Here is a 27,600-nt window from a genome sequence, read left to right as displayed (position 1 = left end):
CAACGGAGGTCTAAGTTAAAATACGTATTTACAACTAACGGATATTTGATTATTTATCTGCAGAGGCTTTACGCAATTTATAATGGCAATAATTAAAAAAACGTACTATAGATACTAGCCAGGATCTGTTCCTATAAAGCATCAGGGTCGACGTTTTAGCACAGCCTTTGATAGATCCGTAGAGGTCCCTTAACGAAATCCGCCTTAGTTTGGATAACTGGCCTATGAACTACTGGATATGATCATACATTCCATGAAAAATGTTTTTTTATATATATTTTAATAAGACATCTCTTTAGACATCGTTTAATGTAATTTTAATTGTCGAACGTTGGAGGGAATTGAAAGACTAAATTAGTACTTCCACAAGGAGGTTCGCATATGCATACCTGCACACGCACGAAAGAAGGTATTCAAGCCGCAGTAAGCAAGACCGGCGTATCATTGTGTCAGTTAACTCTAGTCTGCAGTTGGGTTGGCAAGTATTTTTAGTTTCTATGAAGTGACACAGCAACAACAACAATAACAACAACAACCGAATCGCGAGACTCGCTCTGAACGTGAGTATACATTATATATAACTTTAATTGATCACTGTAAAATTTATAAACAAAGTGTTAAAATAGCCTAAGATAACTGAAAAGTTCTTTTAATGCATTTTTTGCATTTTAAATATTTAATCATATAAAACTTGTACTTCTTGCATAACCAAAAATTACATAAAGTGAAAATAAACAAGCCTTTATTTGTGTACAGGTATTTGCATTACATTTACTAAGGTTATAATTTTAATATGACATGAATAGTAGTTAATGATATTGATGATATGATGCTAGTAAAATTATATTTTGCTAAACTTCTCATTATAAGTAATTTATAGATGTGACAGTTTTCAAGTAAACAATAATTTACAGGAAGATAAAATTATGAATATTATTAGGTATTTCCTCTACTATAACAGCAGTTTTACACAGTTAAAAAAAAAATAAAACAATTTGACCTTGAATTAAATTGTTATGTTGTTAAATACATAAAATTGTCTATAATTTATTGATGACAATTATTTTATGAAGAAATTGTAAGAACAGGACTGGCCCTAATTTTTCAAAAATTGTTCTGTGAATCATGGTTATATTTTGATTTAAATACAGGGCGTTGCAAAATGTCGTTCAGAGAATTCTAGAGCAGATTCTACATCCAAAAACACGAAACAATTCCTATAAACGTAGGTCCGCAAATGCTTCGTTTTCGAAATAGTGTCAAAAAAAAATAAAAAAATATGTTTATTTTATTGATAATTTCTAAATTTTTCATTGAAAATCGTTTAAATTTGGGTAAATACATTTATGATACGTAGGTTATAATATGAAAAGATCGATTGCATTTCAGACCCACCAGGGGCGTAGATATGGGGGAGTACCTATTGATTTTTGACCAGAAAACCTACGCGACTGGTTTTTGTACTGGGTTTTAGGATTTTTAGGAACCTCATTTATTTTAGAGCAAAAAGGCTTACTTGCATATCTGTCATTTAGCGAGCGGCTTTCGAGCTATTAAAGATTATTAAAAATCATGCAAATCATTTTTATTGAAACATTAAACATTTAGTATAAAACTCCTGTATCTTGACTTCAATGTACCTACATTTATATTAAAACGTAAATGTTCAAATTTACAAGAAATTATTAACAATAACTTTATTAACATTATCCATAACATATCGACAGCAATAATTAACAATTTCTCGATTAGGATAATCTAAAAAAACAATAATAAACATTTTTTTTTTTTGAGACCCTCTATTTCGAAAACGAAGCATTTGCGGATCTACATTTACAGGATTTTTTTCGTATTTTTGGATGTAGAATCTGCTCTAGAATTCTCTGAACAATATTTTGCAACACCCTGTATATAATGCCAACCGTATTTATAATAAAAATCATTCCCTTGAAATTGTTCACTACTGAGTAATTACATTAAGATATTGGTCTATGTAATACACTTGCAATATCCTCAATAACTTCCTCAACTTCTCCATGAATGTCTTTAATTGTGTAAACTGCTATAATACATAGTAAATGCAACATAATATGATGATTACGCTTATTCATGGGAGGCGTATGATCCATACATCTCGCTGGCCTCTGCTTTAGATAAAATATCTTCTCTACAACATTTCTATGCTTTTTGCATTGTTCATTTTATGGACCTAAATATATTTGTTTGAAAATAATCTTCATTCGATAGAATATTGCAGTTGCCTTCATCAAATGTTCAAAGACTGTACCAATGTATGATATTTACCAAAATTAAATTTTCTACAGCTAGAGGAATCAGTGAATGGCAACAATTTTTTGTGGAACCTTCTACGACATTGACATATATTTTGCTTTACTAATTAATCAAATACTTATATTTTTATTATAATTTAATTTAAAATTGCATTCAGCTGATGATAATAGCTAGACTACTTTTTCCAGGTTACTGATTTTTCAGTTTTGTAGTCTGGTATAGTACGAATTTTCTTTTATAAAAATTAATAAGTACGAATGAAAATCACGAAGAACCATTAATCTTGAACCTATTTCCTCATAATAATAATAATAAAGTCATTATTATTAAAAGAGTGAGAATTATGAATGAAACAATTATTACTGTCTATACAGACATTAAAAAAAGGGTTCACTTTTACGTAGGTGTTGCAAGTTTCCTCTCTTCACCTGTTTAATGTTTTGAAGCAAACTCGTTCCTACCTATTGCTCATAAATTAATGAATGTGAAAAAGAACAAGATATTACTGGTTTTCAGTTTATTTAGTTTTAGTATCGCTACTTTCGCTTAATTCGCGTATATTAAAATAGTACTATCGAAGTGGTGATTACATTGTGAGTATGCACAGAGATGTTTCTTCAAAGTTCTGACATTTTTTGGCTTGTTTCGACTACATTGTAGTTCATGATTGTTATTTCGATTAAAGTAAACCTTTTGATAGTGTTAAAGTTAATTTTTTTCATTTTGCATAGTGAAGTACTATGTAGGTGTCATTTAAATCGTGTTGTAAAGTATCTTGTTACTACATAGAAATGTCATTTTACTGCATAGTAATAAAACACAATTTGATAGAAAAATATTTGTTAATATGGTAAGACTATTATTATATTATTATATAGGTACACTGAATTACTCGAATTTGAAAAATGAGTAACATTTAATTCAACTACCATTTCTGAGGAATTTTCTGATTAATCTTATAATGCTTGCCTCAAGAGTATAAATGAATATTTATTTATAAATATTATAAAATGCAAACAAATAGTATACGTACCACGATAGTAACCGTGCATTTACAAACTCATGACAACAAACTCAAACTAGCCATACTTTTCTAGCAAAACTTCACTTTTCTTAGTACGCAACATAATATTACAGCAATTTAAAACATATTCTTAAAATTGCGAAGAACCTAGATATTGATACAATACTTATTATTCAACAGGATTTTCACAACTTCTAGATTTCTACTATAACTCACAGGCAAAGAGAATATCCGTGAATGAACAATCAGTAGCAGCTGTATTAGGTGATGTAACAGAAAAAGGTTTTAACATTATTTATGATAGCTTGTGGGTAGTTGGAAAATAAATATGTTTTACAATAAAATAGCTTCAAGTCAATAAACCCTGAACTATTTTTGTAATTGAGAGGAAATCACTAAGGATTGCCTATTAGTATTAAGTACTATTTTAGTATTTTACTAACGTCAATATATCAGGGAATTAAATTAAAATTATGCGTATGTAAATCAACCTTTTTAATTTTAAATATTCATTCAGAACTGCAATATTTTTTGAATGAATACCTATATATGTTTATCGGCACAATTTAAATCAGAAAATATATGCAGCAACCTTGATCAAGTTTACAAGGTTTCATTTGGTTTGCTTCATTACCAGATTTAACCAGTTTATGACTTTAAACAGAGAGATAATTGCAGTCAACGTCGATAGATTTTCTCATTATAATTTTTCATGTTACAGAACACAATTTGGGAAAAATATATGCAGTATCTTTATACTATTTTTTATGAATAACTTCACACTTCTAGAAACCCAAATAAACAAGCAAATGATTTTTCTACACATTTTAGTAGGCGCAAAAGAACTGCGTTGTATTGCAATAAAATCATCAATTAGCTTCTTGACGAAAATCCATTGTGATGGGATAAATTAGAATCCTTTTAAATTTAGTAGAAACTTTTATGTTTCTTTATTACTAGTTTCGGCTATTATGCCATCACCAGGCAAAATAAAATGTCAATAATTCAAATAAAATTGGCTACATAAAACTACTAATAAATATTTTTTTACTCTTTATTAAAGTATAATCTAAGTATAAGCTAAGACATCCAATTTCACAGAGAAGATTACTAACTGCTGGTACTGCAGGAAACAGGTTTACAGGTCAATGGTCTACATGCCCTAACTATTATTGGATTATTGGATTATTAGTAGTTTTATGTAGCCAATTTTCTTGAATAATTGTCATTTTCTTTTACCTGGTGATGGTATAATAGCCGAAACTAGAAAAGGAAAATAACTGTTTATACCGAATTAGAAATTTATTACATTATATTCAATAAAATCATTGAATCATTAAAAGAAACAGATATTACTGTTTTTCCGAAAAGAAGATTTTTGTAATTATGGCATATACATATAGGTATTAAATTTTTTAGCGAAACGTAACCTACAAACTGTGGAATAAACATGAACACTAATCAGGTAACAGGTTTAGAAGCAACGATTAAAAAAATTGTTGAATGTACAAATCACCTAACACCTAATATAGAATTACTTTTATGTAAAACCATATTTATACCTAATTAATTAAAAGTTAATAGTATTATGCAATATCATTAGACTACATACGTCCTCGGTTTCGTTTCTCCTTCAGGTTTGATATCAGAAAGTATTTTTTCAAATTGAATCCAGTGAATGTTTTTCATTTAATAAACTTAGGCGTCTCAAAATATCTTCAAACTATTACACTAAAGTTTAAGGACTTTGCCTAGGGTACAATTTTATAATGGAAATGCCAATTAATAACCAAAAGCATATCAAGGATACATTAATTATCTCAGTATTTGTGGACCTTCTACACTCAAATAATCTTTTTTCATTAACTTTCTCTAGGTATCTGCCTTGAATGAAATAATATCAACAGGCTTCTAAATAAAAATAATTTTAATTATATTAATCTCATTTTAGCAAATGAGAATTAAACCCGCAAAGATGATGTTATTTTGAATAATTTTTTGCAACTCTCACAGCTGACACACTATTTCATAAAACGTACGTAATGAATTTCTATGGTTTCTTAACAACACTTTATGCGCTCAATACGACTATCTAAACCACCTTGTTTCAGACGATCAAGGTGAAAATGAGTATTTATACCTAGCCAATATAAACAATAGGTTTTATAATGCCATACATTTTTTTAAGTGACAATTTTTTCATGATATATGTATATGTACATTGCACATTATAACGATTCAGATTATAAGAAGAAAATACACATTTAAATGTTAAAAGTATTTGGGTCAAGAGCCTTTTGGGTTATGAAATGGTGTAATTGACGGTGATTGCATGCCTGTCTAAAATAAACATTTACAGAGCAATACTGACTATAATAATAAATGTATTCAGGTATTTTGAATAAAACACTTTCAAAAACTTGCACTGTAATGTAACTGAATAGAGAAGGTTTTCAATAAATCGATTTTTATCGTGAGGTAACTTAATCAAATGTGATGCCAGTGGTAGCTGGTGAAAATTAAAGTCGTATAGAACTTTCATGACGAAAAAATTTGGAACGTAATTTGGGTAATAAAAAATTTAAATAGGGGCTGCCTATCCAGAGATCTTGGAAAGGGTGGCACACAATTTTTGCAAAATATTTTTTTCATAATGAACTGATTCCATAATCAGGCATTTCTTTAAATTTTTGACAAAATGATATATTCTTTGTAGTTAGTCCTATTCAAAGGACCCCACAGTGTTTTTATGGAAATTGGCTTTCTGTCAAATTCGCTGATATTTTGAGAAATGATAGGTTTCAGCGAGTAGAACAAAAATACTCATGGGCACAAAGCCATAGATTTCAAGATATTTCCCTGTTAAGTTACCATTTTTATGGCCAAAAGTCAAATTCCATAACCCTGCGGTGTCCTTTCAATTGATAAATAACATTATATATTTCAAACTTGATTATAATTCTATGACATAGGAAAATTTTGAAAAAAATGGAAAAACTGCTGTTTGTGTATATCACTTGTTAAGAAAAAATAATGGCAAAAGGGCATGGGACTCACTCCTTATTATCAAAATATGACCACTTTAATTTTCACCAGCCGACAATGAATTTGTCATATCGATAGAGTCAATAGCGTCATAGACCTAGACAAATCCATACAAACTATTATTAGTCCGGTCAAATTAGTCATAAAAATAGTGGTCAAATAACAAAAATTCCGACAGAGCTAAATTTTGGTGGAGACCTTTGGTACACCATTAGAAATAAAGTGTCAAAAGTCAAAATTTGAGGTTTTTTGGATTTTTTTTCGAAAACGGTAAGTTTTATCAAATAAGAAGTTCAGACAAAAATTATAGATCTGTAAATTATCTACAAAAATGGTCCTTATACTTTTTTTTTCTAAGAACCATCATTCCTGAGCTATCGCAATTCTAAAAGTTGAAGGAGTCACGTTCCACATGATATACAACTATACATAGTCAGGCACTTAATGCAAGTAAAAATGCCTATTTGTGTCTTATATGTATAAACTATACTATTCTGAGAATATACACTCAAAAGAAACTCAGCCCCTTAATCAAAATGACGCAGATGTCCTTATAATTGAAACAACAATAGAACAATTTAATGCAACAAATACAACTATTGTAGTTGGTGAAGTCAGTCAGTCAAGGACTGCAATTGATAAAATTATATACTTTTTAAAACCTGGAAAGGCTCAACAGCGAACAGAAATATATTCTTCAAAAAGTTTTGTGCTTATCCAAAATGCCAAAACCATATCTTATTTTTACATGCGATAACCGGCTGCGATACTACATCAGCAATGTTCAGAAGGGGTAAAACATCAATATTAAAATTATTTCTAAAAAAAGATTTGATTGATTGCAGAAATTGATTCTTCACCTCAAACAATAATCACAAAAGGAATTCGCTTTCTCCTTGCTGTTAAGTAGCTCCAAAAAAAATTGATTGTATAGATAAATATACAGTGTGATTTATTAACAATGGGAAAGTCGAAGGCGCAAACATGCCTTATCCGAAAGTTGATAATTTCGGAAATACAGGGTGTTGAAAGTAAAAATTTTAAATCGTTTTTTTGCGATTATTCTGAAAATATTTAGGTTAGGAACTTGAAAATTTGTGAAACTATATTTTTTTAGACGACGAATAAGATGCGTGTTGTAATTTCAGCATTGCTCATAGTGGGCGGCACTTCCGACCAATTTTACCGAAAATTTAGTTAATACCTTTTTACCCTGTATATTTAACATGAAACTTAATTCAAAACCAAGAGCTATCATTTTTCCATTAATTATGTACTCTTGTTTCATTTCAGTATCTCGATCCGTTTTCGAGAAAAATCGATTTAACGAACACTATGTTTTGATAATATGAGAAATTAAAAGCGAAACAAACCAAGTGTTTTTTCGTGTTATTATAACAATTAACAATAAAACAAATAAAATACGTAATTATGATTAGTTAGTAACAAAGTTTGTAATTTGTTGGTAAGGTATGATATAGAGGAAAACACATTGAAGTGGCAAAATTACCATTTGTCCTTCTAACTTAGCCTTTTTTTATGGTAGTTATTGAATATAGCTGAAGTCATTTTGCTTAGAAATAAATAGATCAAATGATTTGTATTGTATCATTTTCATGAATTTTAGATAAATAAGCACAAAAATGTTGTCCAAACAACAATAAAAGTCGAAATAAATGTCACTGACACCTTTTTTAATAATTTAATTTTTTTTTAAAAGTCGAATTTTTATGAGCATATTTTTTTTTCCACAGTTGTCGATGTAATTTGTAATAAAATAATAAAAACATGCAAAAACATAAAAACCATGGTAATATAAAAATTGGTTTATGTTTTTCTTTGTTTTAACAACAATTTGTGACACCAACATCTATTTTTTTCAATTAGTGTAAGAGGAAAGACATTTCATAGGCGTAATAACTTCTCATATCTATTAGAAAAGGGTTTTATTGATTATCTGATATTTTTTTACAGTTCAACAATGCCGTCTGACACAGACGTTTTGGCGGAATTAGACTTGGGGGAACCACCCAAGGAACTATTAGAATGGGCTCGAGAAAACATTAACGAAGACCCAGAAACGAGTTGTCAGAAATTGGAAGAATTCAGAGATATGATTTTCGGTGAGTATATTGATTAATATGATATTTTCTTCACAATATTCACCAGGTAACAGACCAATAACAGAATAGGAAATATAAAGTTAATATAAACAAAAATTATAGAACACAATATAACAGAAAAAGATATTGACTATGATGCACAAAAAAAGGTAACAAAAATTAAAATTGAGGTTAAAAAGTCCATATAAGGAATAACAGGGAGTTTTTTTATTTTAAAGTAAGTAAAATTATAAGGTACAGGAAAATATGTATATAGTATTATAAAAAATTATCAATGTATCCAAATATTTGGCAACCAATGCAGGTCAGAAATATGTTTTTTTCTCTCTGTTTAATTCTTTACATTTGTAATATATTTTCTAAGTTATCATGACAACAACTTAACTGACCACGTTGTATAGAGAACAATTTTTTGACATTATTAATGAGGCATATTTTGTCTTGGATCGCTAAATCCAAAATTAATTTATTTTTTTCATCAAATACACATATCTAACACCAAAATCACAAAACTATTCCGATCTGAATAGAACTTGTTAGGTAGGTACCTAATCAAACGCTACCATATTTTGTTTAGTTGTAAATGACACAGCATTATATCTATATAGACTTAGATATGAATCATTTCCAGCACACCAATAAATAATTAAATTCAAATTAAATTCAAAAAATAATTTAAGGTCAACTGGATTAATAATAATTTTGCCGTTAAATTTTCCACAAATGATCATATATTACTTAAATAGACTGAATATTAGGAGGCCAAGGATAGAACCTTCGAGCAGTCCTGCTGTAGCTTATCTTCAGATGTATAACCTCGACATATTACATATTGAAAGTTTATTAAGTAAAAAAGTCGAAAGTTCGAAATAAATTAATTACTATTGATTGTCCTTAAAGAAAATGTGTTGATTTATCATTGATCATATGCCTTGTATAGATAAAAATAAATAAAAGCATTTCAAAACATTTAGAAAAATTATTAATAATAACTGTTGGGTGATAGCAGCTCTTTCTCGACCTTCTTAAGTATTGGAACAATTTTAGATGATTTCCGTATAGCAGAGAAAATACCAGTCAGCAAAACGAGTTAAACAAAACTGCCAAAGGATTAGAAAATATTACTGGTTGGAATCCCATCAGGCCAATTAGTAAGCTTGGGTTTAAATTTATTCAAACAATGCAAAATATCCTGCTCGGAGAAACTGTGTATTCAACATCAAATTCATTCAGTATCTGAATTTATATAACTTTATGTTGGGTCATTATAAGAACTCTAATTGTAAAAGAAATTTGCAAATATATTGCATATATTAGAAGGATATATAAAAGACTCATTATTCAAAGGCTTTGAACGCCAAAGAGTTTTAAATTCTTTAAACATTAATATCTTTAGTTCTTTTAAAATTTACATTTTCATCGAATTTACATTTACATTTTCATCGAATTTTAGGAGTTAAATTTGTATTAAACCAAGAAGGATATGTGATCTATATGTCTCAGAGGGCAAACAGTGGAATTTCACCTACAATATAAACAATAGCCCGATTGCATCCAAATTTGGAAATAAATTTTAATTCTGAACAAGTTTTCCTAATGAAAGGCACTTTACCCACATAGAATATAATTTTTTTGTTCTTTAGAAGGCCTACATAATTTCAGATATAAAAATATGTTAACCAACCAGAATGGTTTCCCGAAACAAATAATTACCATCAAAAATTGTTTGTCATTGACACCAATAGATGAGAAAACATGTCGACACCTTGTACGAATTCAACGAATTGGCTATTTATAGGATAATATCTTATTTCTAATAATTTCTCATGAACAGACACCCTGTATACCTTGACCCCTTTAAAACTACATTTTTCTACATTTGAACAGAATTCAATTCCATTCGTAGACACATTGTACCATTATAAATTTAATCCCAACAAAATCAGTAACAAGGATCCTGTTAAAATCAATAGGAGACAGATCTAACTTATAAGTGCCTGGATATAATAACTAACTACTAAAACTTCGAACAGTGACTTTACAATCTTGATTAAAAATGTTAAAAGTATCGTTACTCATTATTTCAGTATTTTCTACGTTTGCGAGATCCCAGAATAAAATAGCAATATGAGGCATTATTGTAGAAAGTACTAAGTTTTGTATTCATTCCTCGAAGGTATTGATAATATACAGGTTGATTCATTAACAATGGGAAAATCGAAAGCTGAAGATCCTACACGTGAAATGGTGACCATTGGTGCAAACATGCCTTATCCGAAAGTTGATAGTTTCGGAAATATAGGATGTTGAAAGTTAAAATTTTAAATCGTTTTTTTGCGATTATTCTGAAAATATGTAGGTTAGGAACTTGAAAATTTGTAAAACTATATTTTTTTAGGCGACGAATAAGATGTGTGTTGTAATTTCAGCATTGCTCATAGAGGGCGCCACTTACGACCAATTTTACCGAAAATTTAGTTAATAACTTTTTACCCTGTTTATTTAACATGAAACTGGATTCAAAACCTGAATGAGCTATCATTTTTCCATTAATTATGTACTCTTGTTTCATTTCGGTATCTCGATCCGTGATTTAACGAACACTATGTTTTGATAATACGAGAAATTAAAAGCGAAACAAACTAAGTGTTTCTTATGTTTTTACAACAATTAATAACAAAACAAATGAAATTCGTAATAATGATTTTAAAGTCAGTGTTCGAAGAATCCACCGTTGACATTTACACACTTTACACAACGTTTTCTGAGAGTTCTTCGAGTTTGAAACAATATATTGGGATTGCGTTTGACTTCGTTGGCAGCGATTTGTATTTTTTGCCACAACTCTTCATACGAACCAATAGATTCTTTGTAAACGATATCTTTCATTCGAGACCAAATAGAAAAATGATGAGAATTGAAATCCGGACTTCTGGGTGGCCAAGTAAAAATGCTTCCACAGCTTGAAGAAGTTCAACTTTATTTAGGAAGAGACATGTGGTTCTTGCACGACGGAGCTCCACCGCATTTTTCTTGGCCAGTGCATGCATATTTAGATGCAGTTTTTCCAAATCGCTGGATTGGCCATTTCAGCATTTTTGCTTGGCCATCCAGAAGTCTGGACTTCAATCCTCTTGATTTTTCTATTTGGTCTCGAATGAAAGATATAGTTTCCAAGGAATCTATTGGCTCGTGTGAAGATTTGTGGCAAAGAATACAAATCGCTGCCAACGAAGTCAGACGCAATCCCAATACGTTGTTTCAAACTCGAAGATCTCTCAGAAAACGTGTAAAGTGTATCAGTGTCAACGGTGGATTCTTCGAACAATTACTTTAAATCATAATTACGTATTTTATTTGTTTTATTGTTAATTGTTGTAATAACACGAAGAAACACTTGGTTTGTTTCGCTTTTAATTTCTCATATTATCAAAACATAGTGTTCGTTAAATCGATTTTTCTCGAAAACGGATCGAGATACCGAAATGAAACAAGAGTACATAATTAATGGAAAAATGATAGCTCTTTCAGGTTTTGAATCAAGTTTCATGTTAAATATACAGGGTAAAAAGTTATTAACTAAATTTTCGGTAAAATTGGTCGTAAGTGGCGCCCTCTATGAGCAATGCTGAAATTACAACACGCATCTTATTCGTCGCCTAAAAAAATATAGTTTCACAAATTTTCAAGTTCCTAACCTACATATTTTCAGAATAATCGCAAAAAAACGATTTAAAATTTTAACTTTCAACACCCTGTATTTCCGAAACTATCAACTTTCGGATAAGGCATGTTTGCGCCAATGGTCACCATTTCACGTGTAGTATCTTCAGCTTTCGACTTTCCCATTGTTAATGAATCACCCTGTATAAATCCTGAAAACGACAAGTTGAACTATTTACATCAGAACCGAAATAATTATCATAAATATTGCTTCGGATAACTGATTGCGATTTGTGGATCAAATTTAATTTTATTTGGTGCTCTTTTATATTCCACATCAATACTAGCATTGTCAGATTTTTTTGATAGAACAGAATAATTTTCAATTACACAGTTATTCATATTAGACTTACAATTTGTATTTCATGGCTGAGACTGCACTTGTATGATAATAAATTTTTACAATTATGTTTTGAATTATGATATTCATTATACTTAAAATCTATAATAATAATTTATTATTTTGCATGAAAACAAGTTTTCACAAAGAGTCAAAACATCAGCATTTTCTCTGTATTAACTTGAAATAATTAATGTATTATGAAAAATGGATAAATTAATTTCTTCGAAATAAGAATTTAATGATAAGAATATTTCTTTCTATAAATTATTTTCTGAAATGATAGAAAACCACGTAGATGTTGCAACTATTGTTTTTTAATGTTTCAATTACTTGTTATATTTATGCCAGCATCTTTTGAATAATGTATAAATGATAAGTAGAAGGTTTTTAGCATATATCAAGTTTAATTTCAGTAATTGAGTAGGTTAAAAAAATCATCGAACTATGTTAAAATACATGTTTCTCCTTAATTTTATTATGCAATACAAATAAATACATCATTTTCCAATATCTCATGACAAATGTATGTGTCACTAATGAAATAACTGACCTTCACGCTTACTGTTTTGATTATTCTACGACTATAAATTATTTTGTTTACTGTTACTTAATAAAATGGAAAATTCACTTTACGTTCAATTAAAAATTACTTATTAAAAGTGGGAACAATGATATATGCCTATAAAGGAGTGAAGTCTAATTGTAATTACAAAACTGCAATAAAAGTTATTTTTAGATGAGTTTTTCTTATCTATAGGTGTATACTTTTAAAATAGCACTGAAATTATGATAATTATTATTGATCTTAATGATAGAAACATGAAACGGAGAAGTTATATTTTTGTCATTACGACTGGCAAGGTTACAATAAAATATTTTATTTCCCAAGTATGTAAGTGTTACAAATAAATGGTCTCCAATGAGACATAAACATGTAGGAAATTTATGGTATGAAAATTCGATGTTTTTTATGGAATTACTCATTTCAGTTTTCCCCTTATAAATATAGAATTTAACATGTTGTCAGTGCATTACTTCATTTGATGTATGTATGTACCTCTGCTCTTTCAAAAAATGACGTCTTCTATATGAATATGTAATTTTGTTGGGAAGCTCAGTTTTAAATAAATGACATGTACTCGTAATTATTATAAAACGCAGCTGTATATTTGAAAAAAAGTGTTATCATATGATCATAAAAGACATGTAAATTTAGTTACTTTAAACAATTTTTTAGACAGTTAGTTATAATTCATCCTTAACTTGGACGTAGAGACGAACAAAAAATAATGTTTAATGTAAAAACTGCAGAACATTACAATAAATAACGTCTAATTAAAATGTATTAGATAATTAGTTCATCAAATATTTTAAACGCTCCCAAACTACGTAAACAATCTAAAAAAGTAGTTCTTGCGGTAATTATTTATGGGAAAATACAGTTATTTAGAATACAACTTACGAGTTAAAGATATGTATTTATGCAAAATTATTGAAATTTTATATAAATTATTTATATTAAGTTGTGTTGGCTTTGAAAATAGGATCAATTACCTAAAAGTATTTGACATGGTGGTTAAATTACGTTTGCCCAATTATTATCATTTTCTAAGTTTACGCAGAACTTTATGACATTGCGATTTGTATACAGGGTGAGCCACCAGTAACGCCTCGGTGGCTAGGGACCAAACGGCAAATGCTATAGAAACCTGTTTAGGTGGGTATTTGTAGGTTGATTACGGCTACATTTTAAAAATATTTTGATATATACAGGGTGTCCAGGAAAAGCGTACCATATCAAAGTTATGTATTTCTAAATGGAACACCCTGTATTTTACTGCATTTTTGAAAGCACCGTAAAAAATAGGTGAACTTTATTAAAGGTTCTGCATACCTAGGACTTATTGTTTGTGAAATATTCCAATTTTAGTGAAAATGCAGACTTAGCAATAAAAAATAATTTCTAGGAAGCAGCTTTGGAAAGTGTATTTTAGATCCTTTTGTGTGTATCTGTATTTAGTATTATACAGGGTGTTCAAAAAACTGGTGAATACTTCTCTCAACTTTAAACAGCAATAACTTGGTTATTTTAAATGGGGCACCCAGTATATTTTTACTTACGAAGTTAGGAAATTTAAAACTATTTCAAATTGTATAGGTTCCCTATACCTATCTCTAACGGTATTAGAGATATTTGTGCAGATTCGTTTTTTATAGAATTTTTTTGAAAGATGTAAGTATCCACGTGTCTTCATCGAGGTCTTTTCCTGGACACCCTGTATATTTCAAAATATTTTTAAAATGTAGTCGTAATCAACCTACACATACCCACCTAAACAGGTTTCTATAGCATTTGCCGTTTGGTCCCTAGTTACCGAGGCGTTACTGGTGGCTCACACTGTAGATAATACTAATATCTGAATTGGAAGAAAAGAATAAGATCAATAAACTAATTTCAATAATAATAATTTAACAAGTTTTTTTCAGAGAGAGACGAATGCGTTCCACACAGAACTGATGATTCTTTTCTTTTTCGCTTCTTAAGAGCTCGACATTTTATTGTAGAGAGAGCGCACAGACTGGTAAGAAAATTTAATGTGGGTATGATTAGAAAAACTTATGTATTTATTGGTTTTTAGCTAGTTAACTATTACACCTTCAAAGAAAATAATCCGGAATTTTACGAAGGCGTTAATCTGAGACAGTTATTAAAAATGGGGGATGACTCTATAATTACTGTACCTCCTTACAGAGAACAAACTGGAAGGAGAATTTTGTTGTACAGGATAGGTATGTATATAGATCTAAAAAAATACGTATTAGGCATTACATTACCCTGGATGCTAATTTGTTTGTACGATACCGTACGAATTCGTGCATGTTCAAATTTTACTTCGCCATTAAAAGTACCTAAACAAAATCGATCCAATTGTTTACAACTATGTTAAATATATTTTTGGTAATAATCACATTCATACAAAATATGTAAATCAAACCATTTTCCTTGACACCCGATTGTCAAACATGTCGGGCAATTAATATGAAATTTATAACAGGACAATCACACCGTATATATAGGGTGTCACGGTACTTGATACAAAAAAGTCGAGTATAAATAGATGAGGCCAAAATAATATCAGTTCTTCATATACATTTTTTTCATATCGGCCTTCGTTAACAAGTTACGGGCCCTCAAAGGTAAAAATTAAAAAGTTATTTTCATTTAGTATCTAAACTATTAACTACAGCATGATGGAAATCTGGTGATTCATAACACATGCGTACAGCTTGTTTCTGATGTTGTAAGTGAAACTTCATATTGCCCTGAACATCAGGGATGGACTATGCCCAATAGTTGACAACCCAGAATTTTTGCATAGATGACGATTTCAATCTGTCTGCGTCAAAAATAAGTTCCCTGAAGAATTTTCCAACGATAATATCCTCTTGATTTAACTCTGTAAAATTAAGAGTTTAGGAAATATTTGTGATTTTATGTCACACTGCACATCGAGCGCGCCTCCACCATTTTTTGTTTTTAAATTTTAATTGGACACATTTACTATGTTAGAACCGTAGGTACATATTTTTAAAATAAGAACTTAGAAAATCTTACTGTCTGCTAATGTAATTTTCACTAGCAAAATTTGACAAACACACTTTACACGTAACACAAAATAGAAAAACAAGAATAAGTTAAAGTAAGTTAAAAAAAATAGTTTAAAAGAAAGAAAACTATCAAAATATAGGTCCATAGGTTTTTGAGGAACGTCTGAATGGAAATCATTATTTTGGAGTTTTTGCAAAATAATTTGCAGCCACTATTAGATGATGTTCCATTAGAAACCCGAAGAAACGTTTGTTTATGCACGATGAGGCTCCTCCCCATTTCAATATTGATGTAAGTAATAATAATAATAATTATTATTATTATTTATCCATTGTGTTTAATAATAAATGGATTGAGAGAGTAAGCCGAATTTCATGGCCACCACGTTCTCCAGACCCGATGGACTTCTTCCTATGGAGATACCTGAAAAGTTTAGTGTACGCAACCCCAATACAAACAAGGGATGAATAGCTAAAAAGTATTAAGTTCCATTGTGATAAAATTAGACATACCTACCCCAGAAATGCATTTTCTTGTACAAACAAATAATATTTGTAGACTTAGGAGGTATGTGGAGGTGGAAGGTGCCTATATTGAAAATGTATTTTTATAGTTTTCTTTCTTTTAAATTATTTTTTTAACTTACTCTTGTTTTATTTTTTTATTTTGTGTTATGTGTAAAAAGTGTTTGTCAAATTTATTTTGTTTGTGAAATTTACATTAGCAGACAGTAAGATTACGAATACGCAAGCAGTGAAAACACTGCCTTAAGTCTGACAAATTGTACGAAACAAAATCGTATAGATTTCATAAGAACAGTGTTCCGTTGTCCACCCTTTATACATTTAGTTACAAGTATTTTCTTTATTGTAATTATTTCTTTTCTTTTCATGGGATTAATTTTGTTCATGGGATTATTAAAATATTAAGAATAATATTAATAAAATATATTCTATTTAATTATACATTATATACTCAATTATACTCAACCTTAGTTCACATTTAGACGATATACACATACAAAGGCGTGGTTCCGATTTCCTTTCCCATACCAACCATTGGTATGTCACTGTATTACTGTTTACGATTCAATCTTACTTAACATGTATTTATATTGTTGCGTGTTCTCGGCCAATGTGTCATAAAAAGATAGTTTATCGGCACCTTACATAATGGTGTAGAGATGCTACAAACAGATTTTCTTACAAATTCGTAGTCAGTGTAAACACAGTCTTAAATCCACCTTAAATTTGACATTTCATTCGAATCAATACAATTTCATAAGAACCAATATTTTACGAATTCGCAAACAATGGAACCGCCGGCGCCGCCTTAAATCTTGTATGATACCTTACGACATCATTAATAAATTTTTACGATTTCGCATGCAGAGTAACTGTGGTCTTAACAACTACCCACTCGTATTTCAAAAGGAAGGTGAGTTAAACTATGCTTTCTCATTTTGTTTCCAGAACATTGGGATCCCGAAAAAGTGTCAATCGAGGAAATATTCCAGGGAACGATGATCGTACTGGAACTAGCCATCCTAGAACAGCGAGCACAGATCCTGGGTGGAATATGTATATTTGATTTGGGTGGCCTGTCCATGCAGCAGGCCTGGTATATGACACCCTCCATAGCTCACAAAATGGTACAGATCATGGTGGTAAGTTTTAATATTTAGTTTTAAGGATAATATCATTTTTTACTTTAATCCATATACAGCAAAAAGGTAAATATGTAAATAAATAAACACTGACTTTGCACAGAAATGTGAACATACTGAAGACTGCTAGAGTCGAGAGGGGATGAAAAATCGCATACGCCATACGACACATAAATATACATACTTTGTACAGAAAATGATAGTATAAAAAAATAGCTAATACAATATACATATAATATTGCATTACTTTGTACTTCATACTAGGAAGATAAATAATAATAATGTATTTATTTCCAAAACCTTGTGGATAATGTGAACTTGTAGATCAATTGAATACAAAGTTCATTCTTTTTATTTGAGTATCATTTGATGAAGATTTATCGTATTTCAAAATAAGAAAGATAACAAATGGTTCAGTATGAGGCCGTTTGTGTCATTATTTTTTACTCTTTTTATACTTTGTCTAGCTAATATACAAGGTGTCCCGGAAATGGTGGGCAATCTCTCGGATATGGATAGATAATGAGAAAATAATGTCACAAGTTCATATAAAATTTTTTCCTCCGGGCTTACCCTGTAGAGTTATTAGCTCTTGAAGTTGAGAATTAAAAATGTTTTTTTGCTGTAACTTTTGTATTTTTCAATAAATTTTGAAAATTTTTTGGCTGAATCTATAATTTTTGAAGCTGTTTTGGATGATAATATGAAATCCTCGATAATAATTATGGGAGCCCGGGGGCAAAGCACCCCCACCAAAATTTCTAGAAAAAAAATGTTGTTCCACTATACTCCAAATTTTCCATCATTTTATAAAAATTTATGGTACCTATTTTACGTAAAAGAGGTTACTTATTTAATTTGAGACATTTTATTTAATTGAAACAGATTTAATCGTAGTTGGCTTTTACATATCAGAATAAAGGACAAATAATTTGCAATAGCAGTGTTCCAAATTATGAGAATTTGGACTTAACTAAACTAACTAAACGAAAAGTGCATGACAATCAAAATTTTGTAACTAATATAATTCATAATAAATTCTCAATATTAGTTCCACCTTCCCTTATACAAATACGAGCTCGTTTAACAGAAGACTGTTGCACTCTCCATAACATTTCAGGATTTTGTCGTATTTCATTTGCACAATAAAAAATCCTTTCTTCTAATTCTTCTCTAGTGGTTACAGGTGTGAAATAAACAAGATTTTTGTTTGCAGTAACAGTAACAGGAGCAAACTGACCTAAAGACATTAAAATTTATTTAATATCCATTTTGTTTAATAATAGTAATCGTATTTTTTCTTTTTCTCTTAATCTTTGATCAATGCGTTCGAAAGTTTTGCGATCCGGAATCCTTCTATTAGGATAAGAATGCTGATAAAATCTTTTTGCTGCCGAAGCGTTACACAGAGCCCGCCCGTACATTAAATGCATATCAGCATATTCTTCATTAGAATACTTCATATTTTATAACAAATTATGAGTTATGAGATTAGTCTTAGATTTAAAACTACGTATTTGAAAAGTTTGACAATTTAATTGCCTTTGGCATACTCTGACATGTCAAAACCAACCACGATTAAATCTGTGTTTCAATTAAATAAAATGTCTCAAATTAAATGGTACCTTCCTCTTTAAACGGGTTTATCTCAAAAAATATCTATTTTATGGATATTCAACAAGTATACCTTTTTTACGTAAAATACCATAAATTTTTATAAAATGATGGAAAATTTTTCTAGAAATTTTGGTGGGGGTTGCTTTGCCCCCGGGCCCCCATATTTATTATCGAGGATTTCATATTATCATCCAAAGCAGCTTCAAATGTTATAGATCCAGCCAAAGCATTTTCAAAATTTATTGAAAAATACAAAAGTTACAGCAAAAAACCATTTTTAATTCTCAACTTCAAGAGCTAATAACTCTACAGAGTGAGCCCGGAGGAAAAAATTTTATATGAACTTGTGACACTATTTTCTCATTATCTATCCATATCCGAGAGATTGCCCACCATTTTCGGGACACCCTGTATACGTAATTCTGTCGTTCATGTTTTGATTAGTTTATCGCATTATCTTCAGAAGGTTAATAAAGTTATTGCAAATTGATACTTTTCCTAAATAACGAGCATTTAAAAATTTTTAAAAAGAAATACAAACATTTGACGTCTTTCTCCTGCTTCAGATATTCTGATTTAAAATTTGATAATGCAAATTTTAAGCGCCCTATACAATTCACTGTTATTTTAAAAAACTTGTTATATTTTAAGGCAACTAAGGATTAAAATAATCCAACCGTAAAATATTATTATACACAAGAATATACACTGATGGAAGAGAATTGCTAATGTTTTCGGTAAGCTTTTGCTGATTATATAATTTGCTTGCAGCATTCAGGTTCATCAAACTTTTACTTGAACTTGATGTACCTGTTATGCCTGCAAGCGGGAGATAATAACAACAAGCTGAATAATTTCTACTAAGCAGGAAGTACGACTGTGAAAAGTCTTTTTCCTTAAGAAGTGATAAATAGGGAAAGTAAAAAGATGTAATCGCGAGCGAAGTCCTATGCTTTGATTAAAATATTTAGTTCCTTAATTCCTGAATATGTTTAATTGGGCATCGAATAGTCATTGATATTATTTCCTTAGAGAAAAAAACTATTTCCACTAGTTGTAAAATGAATATGTTTTACAAGGAATTTCATCTGACTGATTTACATACATCGCATTATAAATAGATATGCACGAAAAAAATAATAAGAATTTATTAAAGTAAATTTTTGGGTAATTTTATTTCTATCGGCAATGTAATTTAGTTATGAATTTGTTTCGATAGCTTAATTGATTTGAGACAAATAATTTCTATTTATGATAATCATCAATATTTTTGATATACAGGCTGTCTACTGTAGGAGAGGGCCCCTTCTATGTATCTCGTTTAATATACGAAGCACGTCAAAAATCTTTATATGTTTTTTGGTTGCATTTTTTGAGGCATTTATGCTCGTAAAAACAAATTTGAGATACATGGCCAACTTTGTGAGAATTTATAAAAAAAACGGAAAAGTGCCGAAAGTTTAGGGTCGTCTAACTTTTTTATTTTAAGAGAGAGAAAATTTATTTTAATAAAATTGCATGGCAAAATTGATATTTTTCACCTGGTATAAACAGATTTTGGAACTATCGTATGTAAATTGCTGCGCCCCCTACACGGGCAAAAAAAAATTGTCATCGAAGTAGACTATGGCCAGAAAATAATACTACATGTTGCCTTTATCTTTTATATTTATTATGTTTTTTATAATTTTGATATAAAAAAATATAAAAATTTTCGTGTTGCTTATGTTAATGTAGAAATTGTTTTAAACACGCCAAATATATAATAATAATAAATATATCTACTTACAGAATTAGAGCTTTCCTCTTCCTCAAATGACATACACTTTTTTATTTTATAACACCTTCAAAATGATTTTTCAAATAACAATGAACTGTAACAGTTTTCAAGCCAACAGTTACGTATAATCTATAATAATAAACAGTTTGCCAAATGATGACATTACTGGGGTCTAAGGGGTAACACATTTGTTTTTACAGCTTGCGAGGTTTAGCGTAAGCTACTTTATCTGTGAAGGCTTCTTAATTCCCTCTAATGCAAAAACCAATACTATAATAAAGTAATAAGAAAATCTGTATTTTGCTTAAAACAAGTGCATTATATTTATTAATTCTTTTGTAGTTATTATGTTTAAAATTAATGTTTACATTAATATAAGCAACACGAAAATTTTTATTTTTTTTTACATCAAAAGTATAAAAAATGTAATAAATATAAAAGATAAAGGCGACATGTAGTATATAGCATGAAAGAGGAAAGAACAAGCAGTTATTTTGTGAAAATAGCCTACTTCGATAACATCTTTTTTTTGCCCGCGTAGAGGGCACTGCAATTTACAGACGATAGTTCCAAAATCTGTTTAAACCAGGTGAAAGATCAATTTTGCCATGAAATTTTATTAAAGTAAGTTTTCTCTATATTTTAAAATAAAAAAGTTAGGCGACCCTAAACTTTCGGCACTTTTCCGTTTTTTTTATGATTACTGACAAAGTTGGCCATGGATCTCAAATCTGTTTTTACGAGCATAAAGGCCTCAAAAAATGCAACAAAAAATATATAAAGATTTTTGACGTGCGTCGTATATTAAGCGAGGGGCCCTCTTATAGTAGACAGCCTGTATATATTCTTGACATACAAGATCTGTGTCAAGAACTGAAGAACTTGCCCAACCTTTTCCAAAATCCACGAAGAAAATGCGAGACGTTGCAGAAAATATCGCAATAAACGAGTAGAAAGTCATATGTGGAAGGAGTATAAAAGTTGTTGATTTAGGTGGCCCATAAAATTTTTCTATTGCTGATGTTTGATTCCTCATCAATAAAATTCGTATAGCTTTTATTGATAGCTTACTCAATCTCTAGCGACTATATCTTTCACAAGGCAAATTATAGGTTTTACAACTATTTTAAGTTTAATACCTTATTACTTATTAGTTACTTCTGGTGTTAGGCCATTTTTTTAGTATCTTTAACACTAAAATTTAATCATTTTTTTTGGATCATTTAAAACTTTATTCAAATATACAATACATTAATGATCGCTTATACTTGCAGAAATGTGTAGTTGAGTATAATTTAGTTTAATTGAGTTTTAGTTTAGTGTTTGAAAAATCAATTAAGTAAGTAATCATTGTTCATTTATACTTAAACCTCAACCTCTTTTATTTAATTGTAATAATGGTTGTCAAAAACTCACTTTCTCCAGTCAAATTAATGAAATGGGCGATGCTGCTTATAAAACATTAGAACTTATTATCAGAAAAGCTCTTTATCTTTCAACGATATGGTTGCTCTAAAATCTCTCTATTTTTCCTTAGTACACTCAAGACTTGAATGCTGTAGAATTATTTGGTTCCCTCTCTATAAACTAACACACATAACTTTAAAATTATTTGACAATATTTCTAAAAGAAATATGTATGTGTTTCGTTAGAATCCAAAATATATGTATCATTTAATAAATAATTAACACTGTTATGTAAAAATATGTAAACTAAAATAAAATACGTTGCTCACATTTACTGACAACAAATAAACTAATTGTAACTATTAAGAATGAGACGCAAGTCAAATCCAGTGAAAGGCGATTCGAAGGAAATGGCATAACATTATCTATAATTGGAAATAAAATAAGGCACTAGTTGCCATTTTATCATTTATCTGAGATTGACCTAGTTTCCTTATACCGCATCAATTTATAGACGATAACACAGTACAGTTACGATGGAAAATGAATACAATTATGCGTTTACATCGATGCGCTCCAATAAACTTCTTTTAACCTTTTCTTCTGAAAAATTGAGATTACGAATATCGATACCAGTCGTATAGTAACTTTTACCGGTTGTTTAGAAAGTAAGCAAAATTTGAATATGCTTCATTGGAGGAAGAATTAGGTACGTTTTCTGTTCTTTCTACAGATCAATTAGTGGTCGTGCTGTTGGAAAATCACGGTGCAATTAATATTTGTTTCCAGTGAATCGAAACGGGACTGAAGAAATCAGTAATCAAACTGGGATCACGTTTTCTTAGAAACCGAATAAAGAACAAATCGTGTTCATGAAATAGCTGTCTTATTTTATTGGACAATTCTGGGGATTATTTGTGAATTTTAATACTTGTACAGCAGGCCAAATTTCAGCAATATAAAGAACATTATAACCTGTAAAACAATCAACAAATATATCACTTCGAATATTTCTTGGAGATATTATACATGTTACAGCTTAGCTTCTTTTATGCATGATAGGGCTTCTGCCTATTTAAGTTTAAAAGCTCCACAATATTTAAACGAAGCATGTTCAATCGTTGGACAGGCGGATCTTGAGTTTGGCTTCTTTGAACAGCCGTTTTAAATCCTATAGATTTTTGTATATGGGGCCACTCATAATGTTTAATGTAGAAGATACCTGTGTAATACATTCAAGAATTGAGAAACTGCATTATTGGTTCACGCGCAGTCATTTTCAACATACAGGGTGTGCCGTGTATAATCTATAAAAATTACGCTACAGCTTCCGATATTGATATTGAATGATATTTGTAATAGAAAAGTCTTATACGAAAAGTTCTATTTTTGAGTTTTTTTTTTCTTCAATTAAAGTTGAATTATGGATCAAAATATTTTCTCTGGAACGGTCCTGTCCGTATGCTGTACGATGAGTTACGTGCTGTAGACCAGCCGCGTAAACAAATAGTCGTTGAAAGATAGAAAGATTCTTCTCAATTTGTGGAGAATTTTTCAATGCAAACGTACAAACAAAGAAAAATATATATTTAAAAAATAATGATATTAATATTATTAGTAGTAATTACTATTTTAAATGCGTTGTTGTTACTGCAAGAGTTCGCAAACAAACCCGCATCCGTAAGCATCTGTAGTTTCCAACTGCGTGCACTAAACAAACTCTATTAAAATATGGAACAAACTGAAATAAAACTTACCATTTCTAGAGAGAATGTTGAAATTGATCCCCATTAGCGCGGATACAGGCATGGCACCGACTCACCCAATTTTGGCGAATATTTTCCCAAATTCCAGGTATTCCCGTAAATGTGTCAGCAGCTTCAAGTATATTTTTTCGCAATTCTTCCACCGTAACAATTGGAGTATTGTAAACCAATTACTTCAAGTGACTCGAAAGAAAAACAGTCCATTGGAGTTAGATCGGGTGACCGAGATGGCCACGGCACAGGACCAAAGCGTCCAATCCATCGCTGAGGAAACATTTCATTCAAAAGTGTCGTTACTTCTCGAGTACTGTGTGGAGGAGCCCCATCTTGAAGATAAAACATGCGTGCCCGAATTTGTAATGCCACATCGTCCAATAATTCAGGCAGTCGGTTCTCCAAAAAGTCGGCATATGTTGGTCCATTTAGTCGTCCTTCAAAGAAATAGGGACCCACAATTACATCGCCTATTATGCCAGCCCAAACATTTATCGAGAACCGATGTCGAAAATGAGTTTCCCTAACCACGTAAGGATTTTCATCGGCCCATATGTGCATATTATATAAATTCACTTCATCGCGGTTAAATGTTGCCTCATCTGTTACACAAACATAAGCAGGAAAGTCTACTTGATTGGCACATTGCCGTAAAAACCATCTGCAAAAACGCATTCGTTGATCACAATTCAGGGATAAAATCTGTTGAACTGGATGATAGGGGTACAACAGTTGGCGCCTTAAGATGCGATGTACAGTACGAGTTGAGGTTCCTACTTGCTGTGCGAGTCGCCGAGTACTAATTGTGGGGTCTTCGTCAAGATTTTACAACAATGCATCTTCAACATTAAGGTTCACTTTCTGACCACGTCCTTCTCCTCGAGGAATACTTCCCGAATCTCGCAGCCGCTGAACGCACTGTAGGATTGTATTTGCATATGGGGGGGTGACGTGGCCATCGTTCACGGTACAATCTAGTCGCCGCGAGCGCATTTTCTTCGATTGCACCATATCGACACTTTCAGTAATAGTAAATGCATTGTTTTCTCGGTTCATTGTAAAACTAGTTTGTGCACAAACTAAAAAATTAAGTAAAGTAAGAAATAAGAATCTCGTTTTTAATGTAATCGGCACGCAAATCTTATTTTTTACTTCTTTATAAAAATTACACTGCCACTATCGTGGCATTACAAAATAAAAACTTTTGACTGGAATCTTTTACTTTTTAACACTAATGGGTCGATGGACGATGCGTAATATTTAATAATTAAGTGAATAATGAATTCAATACAGATACAAAGTCAGTTGACTGCACAAATTTTCTAACAATGTAACCTAATCTTCTTTTAAAAATTTAAAATTTTTTTTCGTATATAGTTTTTTATTACAAATATCATCAGGAAGCTGTAGTTTAATTTTTATAGATTTTACACGCCACACCCTGTATATTATGATGTTTTATGGTTCTTCGTTCCTAATAAAAGTTTCTTTAAATTTATTCTCGTTCGGTCTAATATATTTATACTGTAATAAAAGCTTGTATTTCCTTTTGGATAGTAGATAAAAGTGTACGTAATTTCATTTTGTAACTTTCCCAATATTTAAAAAATAAAAATTACAGATGGATACATTTTCTCTGGAAATTTACTTCATAGGGCAATATCTTCATTAAAATTTAAATTGGTCATATTTTTATTGAAGAAATATTAATTTGAACTTGTTTCAGACCTCGTTCCCAATGAAGATCCACGCCCTGCACATAGTGAACCAGTCCTGGATTTTTGACATCATTTACAACTGCTTCAAACCGTTCCTGGACGAGCGGATGAAGTCGAGGATATTCTTCCACGGGGAAGACATGGATAGTCTCCATCAACACATTGACCCCAAACACTTGCCAGAGAGGTACGGCGGGATACATCCGGACTACAGCTACAACGACTGGGTGAATTATTTCGAAACTAACGAGAAAATCCGCTGGGAACTGGAATCCTTAGGTTACAGAGATGAACCGGCTGATAACAATAAAACCGAGGATTTCATAGTGACCGAATGATTTTCTTATTTTTATATGAGGAAGTTCTGTTTGTGCCTGCATTACCTTGTCACTTGGAGGTTTAGTAATTTCGAATACACTAGAAATTACAAGGCTGTGAAGTGGTTTTCTCTTTGTTACGTCACGTTTGAAAAGGTTGCTGGATTGAAGCATGACTCATATTTTTCAATGTGTGATGAATTTGAAAGACAGAAAGAAAAAGTTACCACATTAGTTATCTTATCATATTTCACAAAATATGTCAAAAGATGCGTCACGGAAAATATAAAAGATATTTAAAGAGAGGGATTGTAACTTTTTTATTCCTACAAGCTGTATGCCCGCAACTGCAACTTGCAAACAATTTCATGTGCATTATTGTTTCATGCACGTTGAACAGCAATTTTATTAAGCTTTCCAAAGGTGTATCGTATGTACAAACAAATTCAAATGTACCAAGAAAAAAAGTTGAGATTCTTAAAATTACTATAATAATTTTTACATATTTTTCCAAAATATATCCAAACCCGATAGTAGCAAAATGGTATCGTACGCCATTTAACCGTTTTTCTACCTCTTATAGTTTCCGAGTTCCTAATACATGCATCACCAAAATATATCATCTGGTATACAAAACTATAATGTTTACAATATGTTACTAACATTGGGAGGAATGTTAATTGTGAATAACAAAAAATAATCTAGACGTATTTTGTAATGGAAAATTTCTGTTTGTTTAAACTTTCATGCATGAGAGCAAAATGTAAATAACAAAAAATAATCTGGGCGTATTTTGTAATGGAAAATTTCTGTTTGTTTCAACTTTTATGCAAGAGAGCAAAATGTGATATAATACTAACTATGTACTCTTATTAATCATTGAAATGTGTTCAACTTTCTTTCATATTCTAAATGTAGGTCTGCATTAGGAAATAGATGGGCGAGTTGTTAATAACAATAATATAAGAAAATTCCATTCCGCAACACTAAGATCTTTTTGTATGATTATTCGAATTAAACTTTGGTGAATGTAATTATATTTTTCAAATATATTCGTATATAATATGTACTTTAATTTTTATTTGTCGTTATTACTATCTTAATATTGGTTGCAGCTGGTTTATTTAAATTGCAAATAGTTTGGAAAATGTATAATGCATTTTAATAGGGAAGTT

The 27,600-nt window shown here is 30.5% G+C and overlaps 1 protein-coding gene across 1 annotated transcript; it reads left to right on the top strand.

The window, feature by feature from the left end:
* The first annotated feature begins 400 nt into the window (after window positions 1-400).
* Window positions 401-27,494, top strand: LOC108909477 (alpha-tocopherol transfer protein-like). The gene is made up of 6 exons (XM_018713826.1): window positions 401-560; window positions 8,336-8,484; window positions 15,038-15,132; window positions 15,190-15,340; window positions 17,633-17,826; window positions 26,117-27,494. Exons 2-6 carry the CDS (start codon window positions 8,343-8,345, stop codon window positions 26,444-26,446), a joined length of 912 nt encoding a protein of 303 aa, XP_018569342.1. The 5' UTR covers window positions 401-560; window positions 8,336-8,342; the 3' UTR covers window positions 26,447-27,494.
* Window positions 27,495-27,600: the final 106 nt, after the last annotated feature.

This window comes from Anoplophora glabripennis, unplaced genomic scaffold, assembly GCF_000390285.2.
Source record: "Anoplophora glabripennis isolate ALB-LARVAE unplaced genomic scaffold, Agla_2.0 scaffold327, whole genome shotgun sequence".
In the NCBI taxonomy this organism is placed as follows: Eukaryota; Metazoa; Arthropoda; class Insecta; order Coleoptera; family Cerambycidae; genus Anoplophora; species Anoplophora glabripennis.
Note: the sequence above shows the minus strand (reverse complement) of the source record. Positions and strands in the feature narration are given on the sequence as shown.